The sequence below is a fragment of the Camelina sativa genome, chromosome 13 (assembly GCF_000633955.1).
Source record: "Camelina sativa cultivar DH55 chromosome 13, Cs, whole genome shotgun sequence".
NCBI classification, from domain to species: Eukaryota; Viridiplantae; Streptophyta; class Magnoliopsida; order Brassicales; family Brassicaceae; genus Camelina; species Camelina sativa.
In genome coordinates this window covers 21,353,005-21,377,852 of record NC_025697.1, presented here as the reverse complement: position 1 = coordinate 21,377,852, position 24,848 = coordinate 21,353,005, and the positions used below count along the sequence as shown (strand labels likewise).

The 24,848-nt window shown below is 34.9% G+C and overlaps 3 protein-coding genes across 8 annotated transcripts; 2 read left to right on the top strand and 1 right to left on the bottom strand.

Annotated features, from left to right (window-relative positions):
• On the top strand, positions 212 to 3,804 carry LOC104737377 (equilibrative nucleotide transporter 4-like). Of its 4 annotated transcripts, XM_010457546.1 has the most exons (10): positions 212 to 605; positions 712 to 785; positions 879 to 962; positions 1,065 to 1,169; positions 1,286 to 1,441; positions 1,549 to 1,692; positions 1,774 to 1,879; positions 1,972 to 2,144; positions 2,269 to 2,664; positions 3,414 to 3,804. In XM_010457546.1, exons 3-10 carry the CDS (start codon positions 921 to 923, stop codon positions 3,525 to 3,527), a joined length of 1,236 nt encoding a protein of 411 aa, XP_010455848.1. In that variant the 5' UTR covers positions 212 to 605; positions 712 to 785; positions 879 to 920; the 3' UTR covers positions 3,528 to 3,804. The 4 variants fall into 4 exon arrangements, with proteins under 4 accessions (XP_010455848.1, XP_010455849.1, XP_010455847.1 ...); XM_010457547.1 differs by having other exon boundaries at positions 212 to 785; positions 1,065 to 1,128; XM_010457545.1 differs by having other exon boundaries at positions 212 to 785.
• Positions 7,724 to 10,238, top strand: LOC104737375 (equilibrative nucleotide transporter 3-like). Of its 3 annotated transcripts, none has more exons than XM_010457542.2 (9): positions 7,729 to 7,968; positions 8,070 to 8,152; positions 8,274 to 8,378; positions 8,486 to 8,641; positions 8,743 to 8,886; positions 8,974 to 9,079; positions 9,175 to 9,347; positions 9,425 to 9,862; positions 9,961 to 10,238. In XM_010457542.2, exons 2-9 carry the CDS (start codon positions 8,111 to 8,113, stop codon positions 10,072 to 10,074), a joined length of 1,278 nt encoding a protein of 425 aa, XP_010455844.1. In that variant the 5' UTR covers positions 7,729 to 7,968; positions 8,070 to 8,110; the 3' UTR covers positions 10,075 to 10,238. The 3 variants fall into 3 exon arrangements, with proteins under 3 accessions (XP_010455846.1, XP_010455844.1, XP_010455845.1); XM_010457543.2 differs by having other exon boundaries at positions 7,731 to 7,968; positions 9,443 to 9,862; XM_010457544.2 differs by lacking the exon at positions 8,274 to 8,378 and having other exon boundaries at positions 7,724 to 7,968.
• Positions 18,353 to 19,817, bottom strand: LOC104737374 (myb-related protein 315-like). The gene is made up of 3 exons (XM_010457541.2): positions 19,579 to 19,817; positions 19,351 to 19,480; positions 18,353 to 19,230 (listed from the first exon to the last, which is right to left on the bottom strand). The coding sequence occupies exons 1-3, from the start codon at positions 19,712 to 19,714 to the stop codon at positions 18,474 to 18,476; spliced, it is 1,023 nt and encodes a 340-aa protein (XP_010455843.1). The 5' UTR covers positions 19,715 to 19,817; the 3' UTR covers positions 18,353 to 18,473.

The window sequence follows — 24,848 nt, the reverse complement described above, 5'->3', positions numbered from 1 at the left end:
GAAGAAACTATAGCCCTGTTCTTTTAACTGTCGCGCTATTCATATGGGCGACTGAATTTTTTATTTTTATTTTTATATGTCAATTTTGCAATTATGTATATTCTGGAGGGTATAACTATAAATTTAGCAAACTCCTAACAAAATTTCTGATTTCACGGTGAAGATGAAGATACCATTTTACAGATCTGACAATGAAGGTTTGATATTTTTTAAATCTAGCGACTGTCGCTGTTTCTAAGATAAAGCTTTAGTTGTGTAGCTGATTTTTTCAGCGATTCTTAAATTCGATAATTGAAGTCGCAGCGACTGAAAATTGAGAGAGATGAAGAAGAGAGGGAGGAAAGTGAAGGCAAAATTTTAGTCGTCAGCAGCTGTCGCTGCGACTTTCTCCCGAACAGGGCCTATAAAGCTTTCAAACTTTATATTATTTACTCTTTTTCTTTTGTTTCTTTTCTTTTCTTTTCGAGTCCTCTCATACTTTTTTTTTTTATTTTTGTGTTAAACTTTCTGGTTGTATTAAATTGACGTAAAGGGACGATTACATAATGGAGATAAAAGGAAAGTGCATGCCAAACAAAGATCAGACCTTTAGGGTATCAGGCAGGGTATATACATGCCAACCTTTTGAGTCTTATATTTTATCTCCTCAAATTTGCTGTCAAACCTTAAAAATCTAAATATTATCTTACTCAATCATCTCCATGTTGTAAGAATCTTGTTCTACTCGTAATAAATCCAACAAACACGTTGACTCTGCAAACCCCTCATGTGCTTATATGTTCCGAGTAAGCACCCATAGCTTTTACTCCCTAAGAAAAAAAGAGATGGTATAAAACACCTTCTTATGATCGATACAATTCTTGAAAATCTTGAAACAGGGCTACATACGTTCTTTTTGAGCTCTCCGTAAATATTTGAAAATGGCGGATGCATACAAGAACCAAACTCCTGAAAGACTTCAGGTAATTAAGTATCCACAAAACCCAAAACACAGATCAGAAATCTTTCATCGTTTTTACTCAAATTCTTGTTTTGTTTATGTATGAATTCAAAAAAAAAAACAGGGGAAGTATAAAGCAATGGTTGTGTGCTGTATTCCTGGAGTCGGATCTCTCGTTTCTTGGAACAGTATGCTCACTATCGCAGATTACTATTACCAAATTTTCCCGGTTCGATTTTTGTTATGGTTTGGTCAATTCTAAAATTCGAAATTGGTTTAAAAACTGATCTTTTGTTTTTGGTTACAATTTTTTTTTTTAACATGAAAATTGTTTGTTTCTTGTAGGATTATCATCCTTCAAGGGTACTCACACTTGTATATCAACCAATTGCGCTTGGAACAGTCATGATTTTCGCATACCACGAATCTAAAATCAGTACTCGAAAACGTGTCCTGACCGGTTACATCCTCTTCACAATATCCACATTCTTGCTCATAGTCGTAAGTATCAATTGAATTAAGTCTTAATCTCAAACATTAATCTTTCTTATGGAACTGTATAATGATTATGGACTATAGACTAAAAACCTCAAAAAAAAAAAAAACAGTTGGATTTGGCAACAAAAGGACACGGTGGAATCGGAAATTATATTGTTTTATGCACAATTGTTGCTTCTTTTGGCCTCGCTGATACTACCGTTAAAGGAGGATTGATCGGTGATCTATCTTTGATGTCCCCTGAACTCATCCAGGTTTATTAAGTTTAGCATATTCAAGGTCTCTGGTTTAGATAAAACCGGTGTTTACTGGATATACAACTTGCTTCTTTGTAGTCATATATGGCTGGTTTGGGTATGGCTGGTGTTCTAACCTCAGTGCTTAGGCTAATAACTAAAGCTGCCTTTGAAAAATCAAACAACCATCTACGAAAAGGAGCAAGTGAGTTTAACATTTTTCGAAACTCGATCTCATATCCAATATTTTTAAGTGTTTGAAGTTTCATTTCTTGCTTCTTTTTTTCCACTTTACAGTGATATTCTTAGCAATCTCAACATTCATAGAATTTCTCTGCGTGATGTTATATGCTTATGTGTTCCCAAAACTCCCAATCGTTAAGTATTACCGCACAAAAGCTGCTTCTGAAGGATCGAAAACTGTAGCTGCTGATCTTGCTGCTGCTGGTATCCAAAATCAATCAGATTTGGTAACATCACATTCATCAAGAATCTTATCTTTCTTGGTTTCCTTTCGTCAAGGACATCTTTCATGATTCGTTTTCCACTTTTAACCATTATTTAGTTAGCATCATATATAGTTTTCCTATGCAGAGTGATGATGACTCCAAGAATCAAAGGCTAAGCAAGAAAGAGCTATTGCTTCAAAACATAGGCTATGCAGTGAGTCTATTCCTCATCTACGTTTTGACATTATCCATTTTTCCTGGATTTTTATACGAGAACACGGGACAACACGGCTTAGGTGTTTGGTACGCGCTTATCCTAGTAGCCATGTACAATTTTTGGGATTTGGTCGGGAGGTATGTGCCGCTGGTGAATTCGCTGAAGGTTGAGAATAGAAAAGCTCTAACGATTGCGGTTTTGTCCCGTTATTTCCTCGTCCCGGCGTTCTACTTCACCGCAAAATATGGTGATAAAGGATGGATGATGATGCTCGTTTCTGTTTTGGGATTAACTACTGGACATCTCACTCCTAAAGGATACAAGGTAACCTATCTAGTCAGTACTGATCCCTACTTTTAACCTAATTAATTAATTTGATTAAATCAATAAATTTACATTTTAGTATTTTAATGGATTTTACATTTAGAGAACAAAACACATTAATTTTGTAAAACTTTAGTAATATACACTTGAATTAAGAAAATTATAAACAAACACGAAATGTAGTTGAAAGGAGAATATGACATTGAAGATCATGTCTTCAATGTTGTGTTTGCATGTATCATGTATGAAATTTTAAATTATACCAAAATAAAATACCGTAATAACGTCTTAAACACATGTTTTGAAATTTTCGAAATAAAATACCGTAATAACGTCTTAAACACATGTTTTGAAATTTTCGAAATAAAATACCGTAATAACGTCTTAAACACATGTTTTGAAATTTTCGAAATAAAATACCGTAATAACGTCTTAAACACATGTTTGCATTAATGTTTAAGACGTTATTCAACAAACTAAAAAAATGTCTCTTTTTTTTTTTCGAGAGTTCGCAAGAAAATTGTGATTTCATTTATATGTTAACACATTAATGCAGTATTATGACATATAAACAAAAAACAAAAAAAACAAAAAAAGTTAGTCTTATACACCGGTTGCTTTTTACACTTTGAATATATAACACAAGATTTTTGACATATATTTAAATACCAAAAGACAAAAATTATAAACAATATATAAACCTCTCTACCTGGACACTTAAAGTTATTCTTGTTTTGTATATTGTGAAGGGTCCGGAGAAGAATGCATTAGGGAATTTGCTGGTGGTTTTTATACTAGGAGGAGCAGTTGTAGGAATATCTTTAGGCTGGTTATGGCTTATTGGCAAGAGAAATGCATTTTGAGTTCTCATCAGCAAATGATTCACAACATCCTTTTGGCGTAATTAATTTCGAGTAAACCCTGTTATGGCTGGCTTAAAATGAGAAGCTTTGATGCCTCTAGCGTAACTGTGTATTCATGAAAAAATAAAAAAGAAGAGAATACTAACACGTAAAACTTTTAAAGACTTGAATTGAAGTCTTATTTCGATGCTTCACCAAATTGGCAAATTGTATTTGACTTGTCCAACCTTACGAGTTACTACTTTAGATCCATTTGACCATCTCTCGTTTACTATTGTCTAAGAGTTATAAATTCATAGACTTTAACAAAAACTATTTCCAAATCCAATCTGCGTTTGCTTAACCTCTAATTATATCTATGATTAAGAACTTGAAAATATAATAACACTTTTTTTATTAAATTTAGAAAACTCTCTCAAAAGCTAAATCTCTCTTTCTCTTAAATCTTAATCTTAGATTTGGTATCAGAGCTAAGGTTATAGCTCCGATCAGAGCCTTGTGAAAAGACTCGATCAAAGTTGGTGTTAGGAGACTCACGTAACTAAGGATGGGGGACATGCCAAACCCTGCACCACGAACCAAGGACCTTGGATCTCCATCGATCCATTGTCTGATGTTAACATCGAAAAACTTTACGGTTCGGGCGATGCAGATGAAGATTACTTTTCGAGTTAGCGAAATATGGGACACAATAGAACCTGGTTCAGCCGATGAGAAGAAGAACGATGTAGCTATATCACTACTGTTTCAATCCATCCTCGAGGCGTTGATTCTGCAAGTTGGCGAACAAAGCTCGGCGAAGAATTTGTGGGATGCCATAAAGTCTCGACACCACGGAGCAGACCGGGTGAAAGAAGCGAGACTTCAAACCCTCATGGCAGAACTAGAATGCCTGCACATGAGTGAGACCAATTCTGTTGATGATTTTGCAGGCAAGATCTCAGGCCTTGCATCACAATCAGCCTCTTTAGGAGAGAATATTGAAAAGTCGAAGTTGGTGAAGAAATTCTTGTCAGGACTTCCAAGAAACAAGTTCATTCATATTGTAGCTTCCCTTGAACAAGTTCTAGATCTGAATTCAACAGGATTTGGAGATATAGTTGGGAGAATAAAGGCGTATGATGAGCGTGAAGGGGTAGAGACCAAAAGTGAAGATCAAGGAAAACTTATGTTTTCAAATTCTAGTAATAACCGTGGAGGCTACAACGATTTTCAAGGTGGAAACAGAGGAGGTTATAACAGAGAAGGATATAACAGAGGAGGCTATAATAGAGGAGGCAACACTCGAGGTGGATATGGCAGAGGTGATTATGGTCGAGGCGGATACAATAAAGGCGGATATGGTAGAGGAAACTATGGTGACAGTTTTGGTCATCGAGAGACAAATCTGAATAAAACTCATGAAGTTGATGCACTTTACGTTCATGAGGTGGTGTTCTTGAATGATGATAAGGTGTTTCCCAAGAATTATGATACAAACAATGAAAGTGTATGATATCTTGACAACGGTGCTAGTAACCACATGACGGGAAACAAATAATTCTTCTCCAGCTTAGATATGAACATCACAGGGAAGGTTAAGTTTGGTGATGGTTCGTTTGTCAACATAATTAGAAAGGGATCGATTGTTTTTGTGGGAAAAACGGGTGAGAGGCGATCACTCAAGGAGATTTACTATATTCCCGACCTGAAGCACAACATTATCAATCTAGGAAAAGCGACTGAATTTGGATGTGAAGTGAACATGAAGGGAGACATGTTAACTTTAAGTGATCATGTTGGACGGTTGTTAGTATGAGTCAAGAGATCATCAAACTGTCTCTACAAGACGCCAATGGAAGTTGAGTATCCTAAGTGTCATTATATCCAAGACAACGACACTACTCTAACATGGCATGTACGACTGGGACATGTAAGTGTTGGAGTAATGAAAAACATGGTAAGACAAGGTATGGTTGTGGGAATGTCACAATCAATCCATGAGAAGAATGTGTGCACTGCGTGTTTAGTCGGAAAACAGACCAAAGCTGTGTTTCCAACTGCAACATCTTTTCGAGCAGCTCAAGCTTTGGAGCTGATTCATGGTGACTTGTATTGACTAATTTCTCCACCAACACCAGCTAACAACCGGTATGTCTTTGTCCTTGTTGATGTTTTTTCCAGATACATGTAGACAATGCTATTGAAGGAGAAAAGCGAGGCTTTCGATCGGTTTAAAAAGTTTAAAGGAGGAATTGAGAAGCAGACCGAACTGTCTATCAAAACCTTTCGCACCGATAGGGTAGGAGAGTTTACCTCGCTTGAGTTTCATCGGTTTTGTGAAGGAAGTGGAGTCACTAGACATTTAACTGCACCATATACACCTCAACAAAATGGTGTAGTTGAAAGAAGAAACTGCACATTAATGGAGATGACAAGAAGCTTGCTTAAGGCTATGAAACTGCCGAATGAACTATGGGAAGAGGTCGTACGTCATTCAACATATCTTATTAATCGAGTTCCTACCAAAGCTTTGGCAGGTTGGACTCCATATGAAAGTTTTACGACCAAAAAGCCTAACATCGAGCATCTACCAGTGTTTGGCTGTGTTGCTTATGCTAAGATCATTGGACCACATCTTAAGAACTTTGATTAATCTAGGGACAAAACCGAGTTCGAAAGCTTATAGGCTATATGACCTAGAGACGTTGTGTTTAATGAGACTTGACTTGGGTTTAGAAAGCCCAACAATTGGAAATTTGGGTTTATTTTGGACTTCTAACTAAAAGTCAATTGACAATTAGTAGATTGACCCTAACCCTTTATATATTAATGATAGTCTCTTTAAACATAAGATGTGGGACTTGGTTTGTATCCCAACAATCTCCCCTTCAAACCAATGACCACATATGAGATTTTAACACGCCTCTACGAGATGATAACTCCATCTCGAACCGATCCCACTTGGACCGATAATAAACCCCTTCTTGGGCCCCCATCACTCGGGTTAACAAGAGGCATGTCCGTATCCACTTTTCTAGGTCCACCAAAATTTTAACTTTGGACTCTGATACCATGTTAAATTTGGGTTTATCTTGGGGTTCTCACTAAAAATCAATTGGCAATTAGTAAATTAACCATAACCCTTTATATATTAATAATAGTCTCTTTAAACATTAGATGTGAGACTTGGTTTGTATCCCAACATTATAAACGATATGTAAGAGATTTAAAGTTTGATTTTAGTAACCTAAGTGATCATGATGACCGTGTAGTTCCGCCATGTTGCTTTGTCATTTTGCAAGTGTTCCGTTTGACCACTATAAACACTTTAAATGGCATTCAAAATTGTATAAAGACAACTTCTATACAATAGAGCTATTTTGTGCAAGTGGCAAAAAACGTTTCAATCATGAGCTGCCCATTAAATCTGCGCTCATAACCGACGGATCATTTACAGCCTCTCACACACCACCGCCATTTAACAATATTTTTTTTTTTTTTGAAAAGCCATTTAAGAAAGAGAAATACTTTAAAATAGTATTAAAATAATTTTTATGTACAATTATAACATATTAGAAATATTTAAAATTAATTTTTAGAATTTTGGTTTTAGATTTGAATTCTTAATTTCACATTTACGCTATAGTTGTGAGGGGTAGAGTTTAGTATTTTTAATTTAGGATTTAATTTTAAAAGATCAATTAGTACTATTTTTGAAATTTTAGAAATGTTATACCAAATTTGAAAAAAAAAACTTATTTTTGTGTGATTTTTGAGAATCTCCCTTTAAAAAATGATTATGAGAATTAGATTTTAGTCGTTTTTGCATAATTTACATACCCAAAAATGGAGTGTAGTTTTACACTTTTTTTTATAATTCTTTTTAAACCTTTTTTAGTATATTTTACCTTCAAATGATTATTAAAAAAACATTCGTCACAAAAACCTTATGTACTACTAATTCCACTGAAACCAACCATGGGGAAAAAAAATGAGAATAGTAACACGTAACAATCAACTTGAGATGAAGGTCTTATTACTTCATTGCCTCACTTATTCAACCCCCATTGACTCTTATCTAAGGTTGTTTTTATATTCTTACATAGTATTTATTTTCATTTATTGTCACGTTTTAGACCGCTCTCAAAGATATGCAGCTATTAAAGAATTTCTCTAATAATGTATTTTGCTTTCAGACTACAAAGTCTTCAAGTGGACTAAAAATAGAAACGGAAAAAGCTTTCACACTTTGGATTCTTTAATCATTTTGGTTCTGTTTCTTTTTCTAATTCTTTCGAGTCTTATTTTATCCTCCCATATTTGCTGTCAAACCTTTTAAAAAAGTGTCTATATCATTTTTTACTCGCTCATCTCCATGGTTTAAGAATCATCTTTTGAATCTCGTTATATAATCATCAAACTCGTTGACTCTACAAAATCCTCATGTGCTAAGTTCCAAGTAAGTATCTCTGTAGCTTTTTTTACTCCAACAAAAAAGAAAGACAAAAAACCTCCTGTGTATCTCTCTGTGTTTGATCAAGTTCTTGAATCTTGAAACAGGGTTATGTTCTTTTGAGCTCTCTGTTACTATATTTTGAAAAATGGGGGAGACATATGAGAACCAACCTCCTGAGAAGCTTCAGGTAAGTTCTTACAAACCCCAAAACTCAGATCCAAAAACTTTCATCATGTTTCAGAATTTAAAACCAAAAAATTCTTGTTTATGTCTNAAAAAAAAAAAAAAAAAAAAAAAAAAAAAAACAGGGGAAGTATAAAGCAATGGTTGTTTGCTGTATTCTTGGAATTGGATCCCTCGTTTCTTGGAACAGTATGCTAACTATAGCAGATTACTATTACCAAGTCTTCCCGGTTAGGTTTCGGTTCAGTCGATTGCAAGATTTCAAATCTGTTTGTTTTGTTTTGTTTTGCTCACCAAAAATATATTACATAGAAAACTTATAACATCTTTCTTGTAGGATTATCATCCTTCAAGAGTACTCACACTTGTTTACCAACCATTTGCGCTTGGAACAATCGTGATTCTCACATACCACGAATCAAAAATGAATACTCGAAAACGTAACCTGATCGGTTACACTCTATTCACAATATCCACATTCTTGCTCATAGTCGTAAGTTTTTATTAAAGTCTTTTAAAGTAACGTTAATCTTTTTTATGGAATTCGACTTTTATTATGGACTCTAAGAATCTTAAAGAAAAAAAAAAAAACAGTTGGATTTGGCAACAAAAGGACGTGGTGGAGTCGGACCATATATCGGTTTATGCGCAGTCGTTGCTTCTTTTGGCCTCGCGGATGCTACCGTTCAAGGAGGAATGATCGGTGATTTATCATTGATGTGCCCTGAATTAGTTCAGGTTTATACATTTTAGCAGATTCAATAATCTCGGTTTAGATTAACCGGAATTTATAAGATATACTCATACTTCTTGCTTTCTTTGTAGTCATTCATGGTAGGTTTGGCTGTAGCTGGTGCACTAACATCAGCGCTAAGGCTAACGACTAAAGCAGCTTTTGAGAAATCAAACAACGGTCTACGAAAAGGAGCAAGTGAGTTTAAATATTTGAAGATAACCAATAGAAACTCCAAATACCAAAGTGTTTATAAGTTTTTTTTTCTTTTTTTCTTATATTTCTTTCTGCAGTGATATTCTTAGCAATCTCAACATTCATAGAGTTACTTTGCGTGTTGTTATACGCCTATGTGTTCCCGAAACTCCCCATTGTTAAGTATTACCGGAGAAAAGCCGCTTCTGAAGGTTCCAAAACTGTCTCAGCTGATCTTGCTGCTGCTGGTATCCAAAATACATCAGATTTGGTAACTTCACAGAATCTACCTTTCTTAATTCTTTTGCTTTTTAAAAAAAATATCCTTCACTCCTAAACAGTCTTTAGCTTCTTGATTCTATGCAGACTGATGATGATGATTCCAAGAATCAAAGACTAACCAACAAAGAGTTGTTGCTTCAAAACATAGATTATGCAGTGAATCTGTTCCTCATCTACGTATGTACATTATCCATATTTCCCGGGTTCTTATATGAGAACACTGGAAAACATGGGCTAGGTGATTGGTACGCGCTTGTCCTTGTAGCAATGTACAATTGTTGGGATCTGGTTGGGAGGTACACGCCGCTGTTGAAATGGCTCAAGATTGAGAATAGAAAACTGATCACAATAGCGGTTCTATCGCGTTATTTCCTCATTCCGGCGTTCTACTTCACTGCAAAATATGGTGATCAAGGATGGATGATTATGCTCATTTCTATTTTGGGATTGACTAATGGACATCTCACTGTTTGCATTCTCACCATAGCTCCTAAAGGCTACAAGGTAATCTATAATAAGTAGAGAATACAATCTTGGCGTTTAAGGCAAGTAATCTCACATTTGTTCTAAATTTTCATTTGGGTTTTGATTTTTTTGTGAAGGGTCCGGAGCAGAATGCGTTAGGAAACTTGTTGGTGATCTTTCTGTTAGGAGGGATATTTGCAGGAGTGGCTTTGGATTGGTTATGGCTTATTGGTAAGAAGGATGCCTTTTGAGTTCTAATCACTCCAAAACCATTGTTTCACTTTTACTTAATCTGCTTTGTCTTTATTATTATTTGCATTGTAACCTTTTAAGTTTTCTTATCCTCAAAAACAGAGGATATGTAATTACATTTGCTATAGACCATAAAGCGTTTAAGAATGATTGTTTCCTATTACTGATATTTTGCAACATCTACCATAACGCTGGAATTAATGAATAACAATACATATCAAAAGACATATATTCTTAATTAAGGATTTACTTTTAAACTGGAATATAAACTATAATCATATAAGCTTGTAATAATAGTTTTTCTAGATTATATAACTAAGTAGAAGATGTATAAAAGGTTTAATTCATGAAAGAGATTATCATAATACATACCTTTTTGTAAGTGTTCCTGAAAATAGAAAAACATAATTGAGCGCAACGCTGGTGTAAATTGCGTTAATCCATTCAATTCAACACTAGAAAGAAAAGCAAAAAACGAAATTACATCAACGCTGCACTCAATGATGTTCATTCAAACCCAGGAGAAATATATCTTCTTGCATGCCTTTCCGATCACATTGGACATGAACAGAAACATATTTTTTATAAGACAATACAGTGCTTTTGTGTTGGTTTAAGAGCAGACTGAGCAGTAAAATGCTTGTTTGTACTACTGTGTACTATTTACAAACCGTACTAGAATAGTATTATTTTGAGGTTCCAGATGTATTTTTGTATATAAAATTGTAATGAACGAAACTTATATAAGTATGTCTTTAGTTTTCATGTTATACTAATACTAATTATATTTAAAACAACAATGGTACATGATTCTTAGCCAAAAATTAGAATAATCCAAGTTTTAGTAATGTACTAATGATCGGTGTTCGTGTGTCCTACACCGAAACACCAACTTGTGTACTACACGAGATCATCTCTACTTCCACGACGTCGTACCTTAATTTGTTTAGTCCCTCTTTTTTGTGGCTACCAAACCATAAGTAGCTCTAACTACTTAAGTGAATTCGAAGCAAATATTCTCTAGGATCATGAGCACAGTTTTCCATTTGTTTGTACTCCTCAAATCTCGAGTAATTCTCAAGAGATTATACAATTATATACTGTTTCGGTTCCATTTTTTGCTTCCTATAACGGGTAGGTATTTCAATTTCTAACGTTTTATATGTTTCTAATGATTCTGTTCTTACAAATGTCGTTTGCTTTTATAAATCATCAGTGCCATTAATGACCAATAGAGAATATATATATATATATATATATATATATATAGTTTTATGAGATAGTTTAAGAACACAAATAAAGAACAACTCTCTTTATTAATACCAAAGAAAATAACTCAAAACTTTGGTCTCTCTCAAACTCTCAATCTCTCAGATCTCATAAGTTGTGTCACATCCCAACACCTCTTTATATATTACTTTGATAATCCTAATCCTAATAGGAATCTCACATATCTAGATAACTCCTAGACATTTGATCCTTATCTCTTTGTCAACACAAATAGGACTAGGACTAGTTTCCACTTTAAGCTTTCTCCAAGCTTACTCCAACAATCTCCACCTTAAGTTTGAAACTCTGTTTCGACAAGTCTTGAACTCCTAAGAGATTTCTCATTACCTTGAATTTGTTTTTGTCCAATGATTTTGTTAGTATGTCCCCTCTCTGCTCATTTCACGTGACATGTTCAACCTCAATCTGACCATTCTCCACTCGTTCCCTTATGAAGTGATAGCGCATGTGTATATGCTTACTTTTCCTATGGAAAACAGGATTCTTAGTAAGGGCAATTGTTGATTGATTATCAATTCGGATAATAACCTTCTCCTCTGCAGCTCCAGTGATCTCGACCAACAAATCCTGCAACCAAACCGCTTGTTTTGCAGATTCAGTTCCTACCATGAACTCTGCTTCGCAAGAGGATAGAGTCACCACATCCTGCTTCTGCGAACACCATGTGATCGGACTCTCACCAAGATAAAATATGTGTCCTGAAATACTCCTACCATCACCAGGATCAACATTATGGCTGCTATCATTGTACCCTATCAACCTTGGTACCTTCAATCTTCCATAAGACAGTCCAAAATGACTGGTTCCCCTTAAGTACCTTAGACAATGCTTCATTGCTACACCATGTGAATGCCTTGGACTCTGCATATATCTACTCAATATCCCTACACAGTAAGACAAATCTGGTCGAGTATGTAGCAAGTAGTGTAGACACCCTACATTCTTCCTATACAAAGTTGCGTTAATCTCTTCTTCATTCTCAGCCTTTGACAATTTTAACTCTGTCTCCATTGGAATAAGAACCGAATTACATTTGGACATCCCTGCTTCCTCGAGAATCTTGTGAGCATACCGAGCCTGACTTAATGTTATCCCATCTTGGTGTTGACAAACCTGCATTCCAAGATAATATGATAGTTTCCCAAGATTACTCATGTCAACTTTATCAACCATCTCCTCCTTAAATTTGTTAATCACAGTTAAGCTTGTTCATGTGACAAACAAGTCATTGACATAGACTCCTATGAACAAGAGATCTTTACCAGCATCCTTTCGATACACAGAAGGTTCTTTCGAACACTTCACAAATCTTAACTCCTCCAGAATTTGATTCAACTTATTATTCCATGCTCTAGGCGCCTGTCTTAAGCCATACAAGGCTTTGTTAAGCTTGTAAAATTTTCCTTCCTGCTATCTCAAATCCCTCAGGTTGACTAACATAAACAGTTTCCTTGAGTTCTCCATGAAGAAATGTAGTTTTTACATCTAGATGATGAATTTCCCAACCATGTGAGGCTGTAAGATCAATTAGGAGTCTAATAGTCTCAATCCTAGCAACCGGTGCAAAAAACTTCCTCAAAATCAACCCCATACTTTTGCACATATCCTTTTGCCACTAGCCTAGCTTTATATTTGTTGATACTGCCATCTGAATTTCTCTTAAGCTTGAATACCCACTTTAAACCAATTGATTTTGCTCCAATGGGTAAGTCAACAAGATCCCAAGTTCTAAGCTTCTCTATTGATCCTATTTCATCCTCACAAGCTCTTATCCACTCCTTAGACTCCCTAGATTGATAAAAATTTGTAGGCTCATTATTGAGACACAAAATCAAGAACTCACCTTCTTCTTCGGCAAGTAAGACATAATCTTCAAGATGTTGTGGTTTAACTCTCACTCGTTCTGATCTCCGTAACTCCGGCTCTGACAAAACTGCAAGTTGACCTGCAGTCGCAAGTTGGTGTGTCCTTGTGACTGCAGGTTGGTATGTCTCGAGTTTAGCCGCTTGCTCATGTGTATCCGAGATATCACCAGGTTCAGTTTCACTCTGACTCTCGTCATCTTCAAGAGTCTGTTCCTTCTCATTGGCCTCACCATCTTCTTGAAGACCGTGGTTCCCAAAACCATCAAAGTTAACTTTAAAACTTTCATCGCTTATTTCTGCAGAATTTTCACAAGACCAATGTTATCCTTTGGTTTCATCAAACACAACATCACGACTGACAACAATTCTTCTTGGCTGTGGATCTAGCAAACGATACGCCTTAGACCCTGGTTCTGTTCCCAAATGAACTAGAATACGAGTTCTATCATCAAGCTTCTTCAGATGAGGTTTCTCTACCTTTGCGTAGCCAATGCAGCCGAATATCCTAATATGTTGAACTGTTGGCTTTTTATCACGAAAACACTCATATGGAGTCTTCTCCTTTAAAGCTCGAGTGGCTTTTCTGTTGATAAGGTATGTTGAATTTCTAATAGCCTCTCTCCAAAGATAGTTTGGCATATGCATATGTTTCAGGATACTTCTAGCCATTCCCATCAGAGTTCTATTTCTCCTTTCAACAACACCATTTTGTTGTGGTGTATATGGAGTTATCAAGTGCTTTCTTATTCCAGATGCTTCACAAAAAAAGTTAAACTCTTGAGATATAAATTCTCCACCTCTATCTGTTCTGAAATTTTTTATGGTTTCCCCTGCTTCTTTCTCCACTACAGTTTTGAACTTCTGAAACTTCTCAAAAGATTTCCTTTCTGCTTCAGTAGTATAGTCCACATGTATCTAGAGAAGTCATCAATTATCACAAAAACATACCTATTTCCTGCTGCTATACTTGGTGTTATTGGTCCACAAAGGTCACCATGTAAAAGCTCTAACTTCCTTGTAGCTCGAAAAGTAGTTTCTTGGGGAAACTCTTGTCGAGTTTGTTTTCCAAGCAAGCATGAGCTACAAACTTCTTTTTACTGACAGTTTTGGTGCTCCTAGAACCAATTCTTTACCTAGCATCGATCCTAAAGTTGCATAATTCACATGCCCCATCCTCGGATGCCATTTACTAGATTCACTTATCTTCGTAAGATATAGGCAAGCATTATCTCGCAATCCCATCTGTTTATAAAGCCTGTTCCTAGACTTCTCTGTTTTGACAAGGAGATTTCCTTCTTGATATCTTATCATCAAGTAATTACCTCTCAAGCGTATGTCACAACTGGACTTTGTAGCTTGTCCAAGACTAATAATGTTGCTTCTCAAATCTGGAATTAAATAAACATCAGTCACCTCCCTTTGCTTCCCATTCTGATCTATAAAGACAGTTGTTCTTTTGCCCTTTATGTCGACTCGTGAATCATCCCCAAAACGAACCTTCCCACTAATAGACAGATCAAACTTCTCAAAGTATCTTCTATCTCCGGTCATATGGTTGATGGCACCATTATCAAGGTACCAAGTGCTATCCCCATCTTTACTAGTCTCGAACTTACTAAGCACAACTCGTTTCTCATTTAAGTAGACTACTTCATGCATTAGAAGTTCGTCTGTGTCATGCGTGCTTTTGTTGTCTGTTTCTTGTGTCTCTTGCAGCTTAAGTAGTCGATCTGGACAGTTGAATGCAAAGTGTCATGTTTGGTCACACCTAAAACAAACAACTTGTGACACATCTCTTCCTCCAAACGTCCTCTTCCTCGTCCTCTGTTTCCAAATCTACCTCCACGACCTCTTCCTCTGTAACCTCCATAATATCCACTGTATTCTTTGTATTGTTGGTTTTGGTTCGCTTGTTGATTTGTATTTGCATACATAAGCTTGCTCTATTCCTCTAGAGACTCTTCTTCAACACTGATTTGTTCTTCATAAGTTTTAAGACGACCAACAATATCCTCGAAGCTTATAGTGTTTAAATCCAAAACTTGTTCTAAGGAAGCAACTATGTGGATGAATTTTCTGCGAGGATGACTATTAAGAAATTTCTTAACAATTTGTGGTTCTTCGATATTTGTTCCTAATGCAGCTGACTTCGATCCAATTGCTGCAATTTTACCACCAAATTCATCAATTCTCTCAGATTCCTGCATCTTCAATCGATCGAATTCAGCCATTAGGGTTTGCAGTCTTGCTTCTCTAACACGTTCTGCTCCAACGTTTCTAGCCCGGATTGCTTCCCATACTTTATTTGTTGTACTGAGCTCTCCAACTTGCAGAGTTAAACTCACGGGTATCGATTGAAATAGTAAAGCCATAGCTATATTTTTCTGATCCTCGTTGACTTGGTCGGTTTCTGCTTCAATAACATCCCAGATTTTTGTGAACTTTGAGTGCGATCTTCATCTTCATCGCCCATACAATATAGTTGCTTGCATTAAGCATAGGACAAACAATCGAGGAAGAACCTCCTCCTTCTTTGGATGGTGGTGGTGGTAGTGCAAGGGTTTCAGACATGATTCCTTCGATGATCGAGCAAAGCTCTGATACCAAATCTAGTTTTATGATGAGATAGTTTAAGAACACAAATAAAGAACAACTCTCTTTATTAATACCAAAGAAAATAACTCAAAATTTTGGTCTCTCTCAAACTTTCAATCTCTCAAATCTCATAAGTTGTGTCACTTCCCAACACTCCCTTATATATTACTTTGCTAATCCTAATCCTAATAAGAATCCTACATATCTAGATAACTCCTAAACATTTGATCATTATCTCTTTATCAACACAAATAGGACTAAGACTAGTTTCTACTTTAAGCTTTCTTCAGGCTTACTCCAACAATATCTATATATAATAACGTATCTGATTTGAACCCAAAATTATCCTACTTAACATCATACAACATTAACTTTGGATAATTGGATTGACCAAAGTTGTCTTAAACCCAATCTTAGTCAACGTTAACATGGTTTAACGTGCAACTACTGTTGAGTGTTGATTATCGTTGGATCTAAAATTATCTAGTCAACTCAGAGTTAGAGTGTCAATCGTTTGGTGGAATAATTGAAGTTTTGTTAGCTAAATCGCATAATGTTTTTTGAAGACTTTTTTCCTCTACACCAGTATATCCAAAACTAATTAGGAAGTGTGATAGCTCACTATGACGTATTAATTACATACTGTTCGGAACACATTTATAAGTTTATAATCGGCCATGTGACTATAGAAGCTTCCTACCTTATTTATAAATGATCAAACGTTATGTATAAAGTCCACTTTCGGGTTGGCGACATTAAATTGATTCTTGTAATGTTTTGGCCAACAAAAATATTGATTCCTAAATTTTCAGTGTCTTATTTGTCAATATATATGATTGGTTAGTCACTTGGTAAGAAAACTTTTAGACTATTAAGACAAGAAATTCATTAGATAAACTATATATCTATACAATTACTCAACTCATTTGGCCAGCACACAAATAAAGTCATATTAAGCAATGTTAGAATGGTGGAAGAGACTTTTGTCCAATATATTAGATGAAATATGAGTATGCATGCTTAATTGCAATAATGTAGGTTTATCCGTTCTAGTCAGGTAAATACTTAAATCCAGTAACATGTCTAATACTATGGTATATAGTATAATGTAATAAGAAATATGAAATGGTAAAATACAACCGTATATAGACGACAAAATTTTGGTGTTTGAATTAAATTTGGCAAAGTGACATATAAGAAACTCTACCATTGAAAATCTTGGTCATACAAAAACACAACACAAGTGTACATCGAGGACAAAACGTGTTTTTTCGTATGGGAATGGACTAAAAATCGAAAACAACTTTTGGGATCATGTAAAACAAAATTTGCCTTTTTAGTCCAAATGATTCATATGCCACCTCCCAAAAAAATTCATGTCTAGACTTTGTAGGTTTGATTGACAAAGGTAATCACCAGTTACGAAAACATTTTATCAGACAACATATGCATTTAACCTTTTTTTAAAAAACTAACGTTGATACGAAAAGTACGTTTTATGGCTAAAAAGACGTTTAGATCGATTATAAACGACAACGTTCTACAAGTTTCAAAAATCATGATAACTAAAGTGACCACTAAATTTTTTTTAGCATTCAATAAGCAGTGATATTGTCAATAGTCAATACTATGCAAAAAAATGGTTTTAACTAATTCTTACCTCAACTCAAAAACCAAAAGTGTACTTTATATGGAACAAAAGCAATTACTGAAAAACAAGCGAGTCAAAACAAACAGCTCATCCCAAAATGTCGACGTTCAAACTTAAAGCAGGATCCATCCGTTCGTTCGTGTTTACACATGCTTTGTCCCACGCGTCCCCACTCTCAGATGGCTCTCCCTACACCACGTGTAAAAAGTGATAAGTAAACAACAAACCGTGAATCCAATTAAAAAAAAACGAGCCTTTTAATATCATTTAACGTTTCTAATTATTACCTTTTTCCCAAATTATTGCTTTACGCGTAGCTTGTTTGACACGTGCGCCTGGTCATTAGCATACTCCCGTGATCGATTCGACCCCGACGGGGTTTTAAACACGTCGTACGCTAATAAGTGTACTTCTCATGTTCACGCGCCGGCCAGTCTTGCTGATAATAAATTAGTAAGAGCTTTTTTTTTTTGTTCGTCTATGTATGCTCATATTAGTAAGTTCTTCGTGAATCTTTTTTTTTTTTTGTTCTTTTTTACTCTCTATTAACAATGACTTTGAACAAATTTTTAAGATATACTATTTTAGATTGACTTTAAGGGCCCATCATCCATTTCAAAGCTACATAGTTAATTTGGCTCATAAAGTCAATGATCATTTTCACTATCAGTTTTAGTGTCTATCTTCCTTTCTATTTCGGTAACATATAATTTATACATCTTCTAATCATATTTAAAATATGATCGTTGATACGATCACCATGCATTTATGTAAGAAGAAAAGCCGACCACATATATTAAACAAAAGAGTAGATATATACCAATAATAGAAACTCTTATCATTAATTAAAACAATGCATGAGAGCTTTGTATATTGTTTTACTGGTGGGATGTTGCTTTCCCTTTGACGAATATACTTTAGTAATAAATGTTTTAAAAACAATGGTATCTTGGATATGTAACAAGATCTAAATAACAAAATACAATATTTTTGTTTTTTACATAACACCATCCCAATGGTTTTTTGTTTCTTGGAATTGTAGAAAACCATTAACATCAAACGAGTAATCAGGAACGTCAGAACTACTTGTAATAGTGTTACTGTAGTAACTCTCTTTTTCATCCTCGGTGCTGCAAGTGCTACTGTTGATGTAAGTTGTGGAGCTTGAGTTTAATGGAGTTGGGCTCGAAGAAGGTGTGGTCAAGACCGAAGCAAAGTCGGAGTAAAAAGGTTCTAAAACAGAGTTAGATTTAGAGTAACCATCGTCGTAGTTTGATGGGAACGAAGGCATTGAATCTTGAACCGTCGTCTTCATTGGCATGAGATCTTGGAACTCCGTGAACTGATCCATGCTAGGGAAACAATACTGTAATTCTTGATTACCAATCATGTTGTAACCGGTTTGGTATTGGTTTACTTCGGTTTGGTTAACCGTGTGGTTCTCGCGTGTGTTGTTGTTTTGGTTTGAAAAGAGAGAGGTTGCGAGTTTGAGTATCTCGGGGTTAACCAATGGTTGATGACGACCATCTCCCATCATCATGAGCCTCGACATGTTCATAGGTTGATGATTATGATGCGAAGAGTTGAAGAGAGATGAGTTGAGAATGGAGGAGATATCAAGAAGATCAAGACGTGGACTGTGTGTTACTGGATCGATACCCATCTTCAGAAGTCTTTTCCTGATGTGAGTGTTCCAATAGTTTTTAATCTCGTTGTCTGTTCTTCCGGGCAAACGAGTCGCAATGGCAGACCACCTACACAAAAACAAACTAAGTCAGATTCATTTTAGACTTAACATGTACTATTTTAAAATTTTATTTAATATATAGTTCTTAATTTTTTTGATATTTTCATAACCAATAGATCAAACTCACTTGTTTCCCATGATGCTGTGAAGTTGAATAATGGTTTCTTCTTCTTCAAAAGAGAATCTTCCTCGCTTAATATCTGGTCGGAGATAGTTGGTCCACCGGAGCCGACAACTCTTACCACATCTTTGTAACCCTGAATAATCAAGATTCAAGAGCAAGAAAAGCAAAACTTTAGAAAACAACGTCCAATGGATAATAAATATGATAATGAAAATGTATATATACACGAACCAGCATTCTTGGGAAGAGTTCTCCAATTTCCATAACCGTGTATATTAATATAATCAGTGAGCTTTTTATCTTCCTCAGGAGTCCATGGTCCTTTCTTGAGCCCATTCAACTTCTCGCAACATGGTGATCTTCCCATCTTTTTGATTAATTGTTACTCGATATGAAGTCAAAACCTTTTTAAAAAAAAAACAATGATTGAGTGATATTGAAGAAACAGAGACTAGATAGATAGAGAGAAGAGAAAGAGAGAGACGTAGGGTCCTTAAAGAAGAGTACGAAGTATATATAGGGAAGAGATAAAGACTCTTATCAAAAAAAGGTGAAGTCAAATTGATTCGGTGCCGTCCTCTGTTTATCGATTGGGCTACGTGTCCTTTACACATCCCAAAATATATTTTTTTGTTTTGTTGTCAAAAAATTTGTTTGGATGTATACATACATACTATATTATTAATTAGATAATGGATTATTTCTACAACTTACTGTGAATTATGAGATGGCCATTAAATATTACAAGTATTATGTGATTTATGTTTGTATGTTTTTTTTCATATATCAGTGTGCATGTGAATCTAATGTGACACACTGAGTACAAAACTTGTAATTTGGGTAACCAAAATTATGTGCTTAAGTAAGATACGTAGATAGTGAATAAATCTTTGTTCAAAAAAAGATAGTATATATAAAAATCATTCATACATTCTTGTTGATTTTAATAATAAATGTTGTCAATCCAACTAATACCCTAAATTCGAGTGATATGTTTCAAATTAACTATTTATAATTGATTAGGTCTTTCATAATTTTTAAAATGAAATTTGATAAGTTGTGTTTCAACGTTAATAAAAACGGTAGACAAATGTACGAACGATACGAAACACGTGATTTTGGGGAGATTTGTAGTTTAATACTGTGTATAAATTAATGTAATTAACTTGTGCGATGATACTTAAACTAATCAAATGATATATAAGATAATTAACAATGCAATCACAATCTAAAAAGGGACATGGACGTCGTCGAGGAGTGTCGCTCTCCGTAGCTTTGGGCTGTTTTCACATTAGCTGTCGCCAAAGTTATGATGCCACGTATTTTCACTCCCTCTCTCTTCACAATTTCAACCCATCTCGATCCTTTCTTTTCCTTTGGACTTTTTCTTCTTTTTTCCTAGGGGAAAAAAAAAACAAAACAATGGATAGGATTATTAGGATGGATTATGAATATATATACTTCAATACTTGTTTGTAAATTTGATGTAGAAATGGAACTTTAAAATTTATCATTAAATATGAAAATCGTAATAGCTTACATTGTTGTTTTAAGAATGAATGCTTAACGTAGAAACTCACGATCATAATCGAATTACGATTGGACTAAATATTAATGTTCTTTTTAATTATTAAGTAACCTATTGTATAATGTTTTCCTTTTTATAAAAATTAGTAAGAAATATAATTACAATAAATTTTTTTTTGATAAAAGTGATATTAGTTAGCCACCAATTAATAAATGTGTGAGTTTGATGTATTCAATGTATTAAATACATACAGAATATTTAGCTGTTCATCTCTGTCTCTCTCTATCCCATCAAATTTTCTCCAGAAAAAAAGTGAAGACCAATCTTTTGGACTTATTAGCTTTTTTCTACGTAAGATTTTGAATACATTATTATGAAATATGCGTGATGCATGCTTCCAAATTTCAATTGACATTTTAGATTTTGAGTTATAAATCTTCTTATTAATCAGCTGGCTAGCTAGTCATTTGAAGTGACAAAAAAATTGATTTGTACATTTTGCATGGAGTACGAACATGCACGAATTATCATGAGACTCGTCTTCTCTTTCGATTATTCGCACTTTACAACTACGAAATTAGATTTGTAAAGGACTCTATATTTCTCCTAATGATTTGCATTTATGATGAAGAGTAGCTAAAACTCTAGAACAAACTAATTAAAGTTAATGAATTACAATAAGGATTTAAAGTTTGGAGTCTTTATTATTGGCGGACATGGCCCTGTGCATAATTTCAGGCAAAGAAAAATCCACTCGAATATATTCCAACAAACAAAAGCATCCAAGTAACGAAAATACACAGGGACAAATAGTTAATCTGTCGACAAATCTTCTAATTAATAATCAGGACGGTGGATACATAATTGTGATTAATAATTAGCAAGGAATGAAATAATGATCGAAATCACTCTCGTATTTATGTTATTATACTAAAACTTAATTTATATAAGTACATTATACATGAATGTCTCGTTCCTTGCAACTCAAGAATATGTCGATCGAGTTTAACGACAAATGAGAACTTCACAAAATGCGACATTGTGTGTGAATGAACAAATATATTAATTTATAAGAAAAAGGAGAATAAAATTATATTATACTTAAACAAATGAAAAAGAATAAAAGGAATAATTAACAAATTAGATTAGAAGATAGCTAGTGATGCCTATATTAGGGTAGTAACCTGTCACACAACTAGAGGCTTTGCTTGCGCATGAATTTGCCACAAAGAGTAGCCTACGTGTTACTACATATATAGTTGACCATATCTTATTTGTTGATACTGTTTTGAGGCGGCTTTTTATAAATTAAATATATATACATTACAATCACAAACATATCTGTCGATCACAAACTCACTGTTGATAAATCACTTGGAGCTCGATTGGCTTAAACGTGTGCAATTACAAAAACTTTGCGAAAACAGATGGTTTGCGCACATTTAGTTCGAATTGTAAAAAATAAACATACGTGACTTCGTGTATTTGACATCAAATATGTAGTAAGTTTTCACTCTCTATATCAACTATACATTGATCTTTTCTCAAACGATTCACTATACTTAATATTTATAACGAAGTTATAACTCGTATGATCAGTATTTGTTGTAATGAAGCCAGATGGGAAAAGAAAATAGAGTTAGGCAGTAATAGTATGTAGCCACATATTAAGTATAGTATAGATATGCCGTATGCGATATACTGACCTAATTTTTCTTAATATAAGATAATATATATGATTGATTAGTATATATGAATCGAGTCACGTAGAGATTATCGTCGCGTTCCAGATTTGTATTACGTCAGAAAAGAGCCCATTGAATCCTAAATAGTTGAAAGATGAAGACAACGACCAAGAGTCCACAAACACATACATACTACGTCTATAATAAACATAACATTTATTTATGTATAGAAAACTATAATATATATGCGACACGATATCGGAATAGTTGTGGAGTTGATGTGCCAGATCAATTACATCCACGTTATTGTTAATATTATTAATTAGTAAAAGTATTTAGTTAGTATCTATTATAATATACATTTGAATTATATAAAACGTAGTGGTTTCTATTCTTGGAGGTTCGTTACGTCCCATTATAGAGGTGATGCTCATGCTACAATGATATCGCTTATTCTAGAGGTTCCATTTCCTTGTCCCTTGAGTTCAGCCACTTGAGGTTAGAATATGCTCGACTAAAAGGTAATTTATGCATTAATGACGATGGATGCATTCGCCATAGTTTTATCAATATAACGATAAAGAATTTAGCGGAGAGACATGTGAACATGAACATACTAAGAACATGTTTTCGTTATGATATGGGAATCTATACTGTTTCATCCCTGTTGGGAATCTATAAGAACATGTTCTTTCTACGATTATAAATGTACATTCTAGTAGTTTTCTTATATATAATCCACTGTATCCCTATAAATAGTTTGTAACTTGGTCATTATTATTCAAGAAATGAATATCTCTCCTTCTCCTCTATTCTAACCTAGCTGCTCTCTCTTTCTCTCTTTAATTCTCTCTTGATCATTCTATCCCATTCTCTATTCTTCTCATACTCTTTTGTAATTCTTACATGGTATCAGAACATTAACGCTCATATTCTACAAAATCTCAGTTTGTTTTTATTCCGCAACCAGATTCAGATCTAAGATTTCATCATAGATCTCAGCAAAACCCTAATCATCCCTGTTACACTCAAAGGTGGGAACTACTTACTATGGGCAAGAACCACAAAGACAGCACTGTGCGGTCGCGGGCTCTGGAAGCACATTGAGAGCAATGAAGCTGTGAAGGAGACGACGAGCAAACAAGAAGGAAAGGAGATCGTTGTGTGTGACAACAACAAGTGGTTCCAAGAGAACCAAAGTGTTTTAGCCTTCATCCAAAATTCCTTGGATGCTCCGATTCTTGAGTCTTACTCATATTGTGAGACAGCTAAGGATCTTTGGGATACCCTACAGAATGTGTTTGGTAATGTCTCCAATCTGAGTCGTGTGTTTGAGGTAAAGAAACCAATTAACAATCTCAACCAAGAAGACATGGAGTTTACAAAACACTTTGGGAAGTTCAGATCTCTTTGGGCAGAGTTGGAAATGTTAAGGCCTAACTCGGTGGATCCAGTGGTTCTAAATGAACGTCGTGAACAAGACAAGGTGTTTGGCTTGCTCTTGACGTTGAATCCGTCATACAATGATCTCATCAAACATATTCTTTGTTCGGACAAGCTTCCAAGTCTTGATTATGTGTGCAATCAAATTCAAAAGGAGCATGGTTCCATTGGTTTGTTTGGAGCAAAAGGTGATCTTATCACAGCCAACAAAGGAGAGGTAGCTGTTGCAAACAAGGGCTACTATAGAAATGATGGAAATAACCGGCTCATATGTGATCATTGCAAGAAGCCTAGACATCTTAAGGAGAAATGTTGGACTCTTCATCCACATCTTCGCCCCAGAGGAACTAATCCAAGAGCGAATCAAGCGAGTGGATATGGTGAAACACAAGCTCTGATGGTTCCTCAAATCACTGAAGGAAATGGATCAGCGTTAGCAGCCTCCTCGGAGTTGGTGAGAAAATCTGACCTCGATGCACTCATCAAGGCTCTAAAAGAGTCTTCTGGTAACGCCTATCTTACTCTCAAAGCTATGAAACCTCTTATTGTTGATTTTGGAGCTTCTCACCATATGATTAGTGATTCTAAGCTAATTAGAGATATAAACCCGGCTTTAGGAAATGTGATCATAGCCAATGGAGATAAAGTACCTATTGAAGGAATAGGAAACTTAAACTTGTTTGAGAAAAAATCTAAAGCTTTTTATATGCCTAGCTTCACCTCTAATTTGTTATCAGTTAAAAGGGCGACTAGTGATCTTAATTGTTATGCAATATTTGGCCCTAATGATGTTTATTTTCAGGATATAAAAAACTAGTAGAGTGTTTGGCAAAGGAACCACTAAA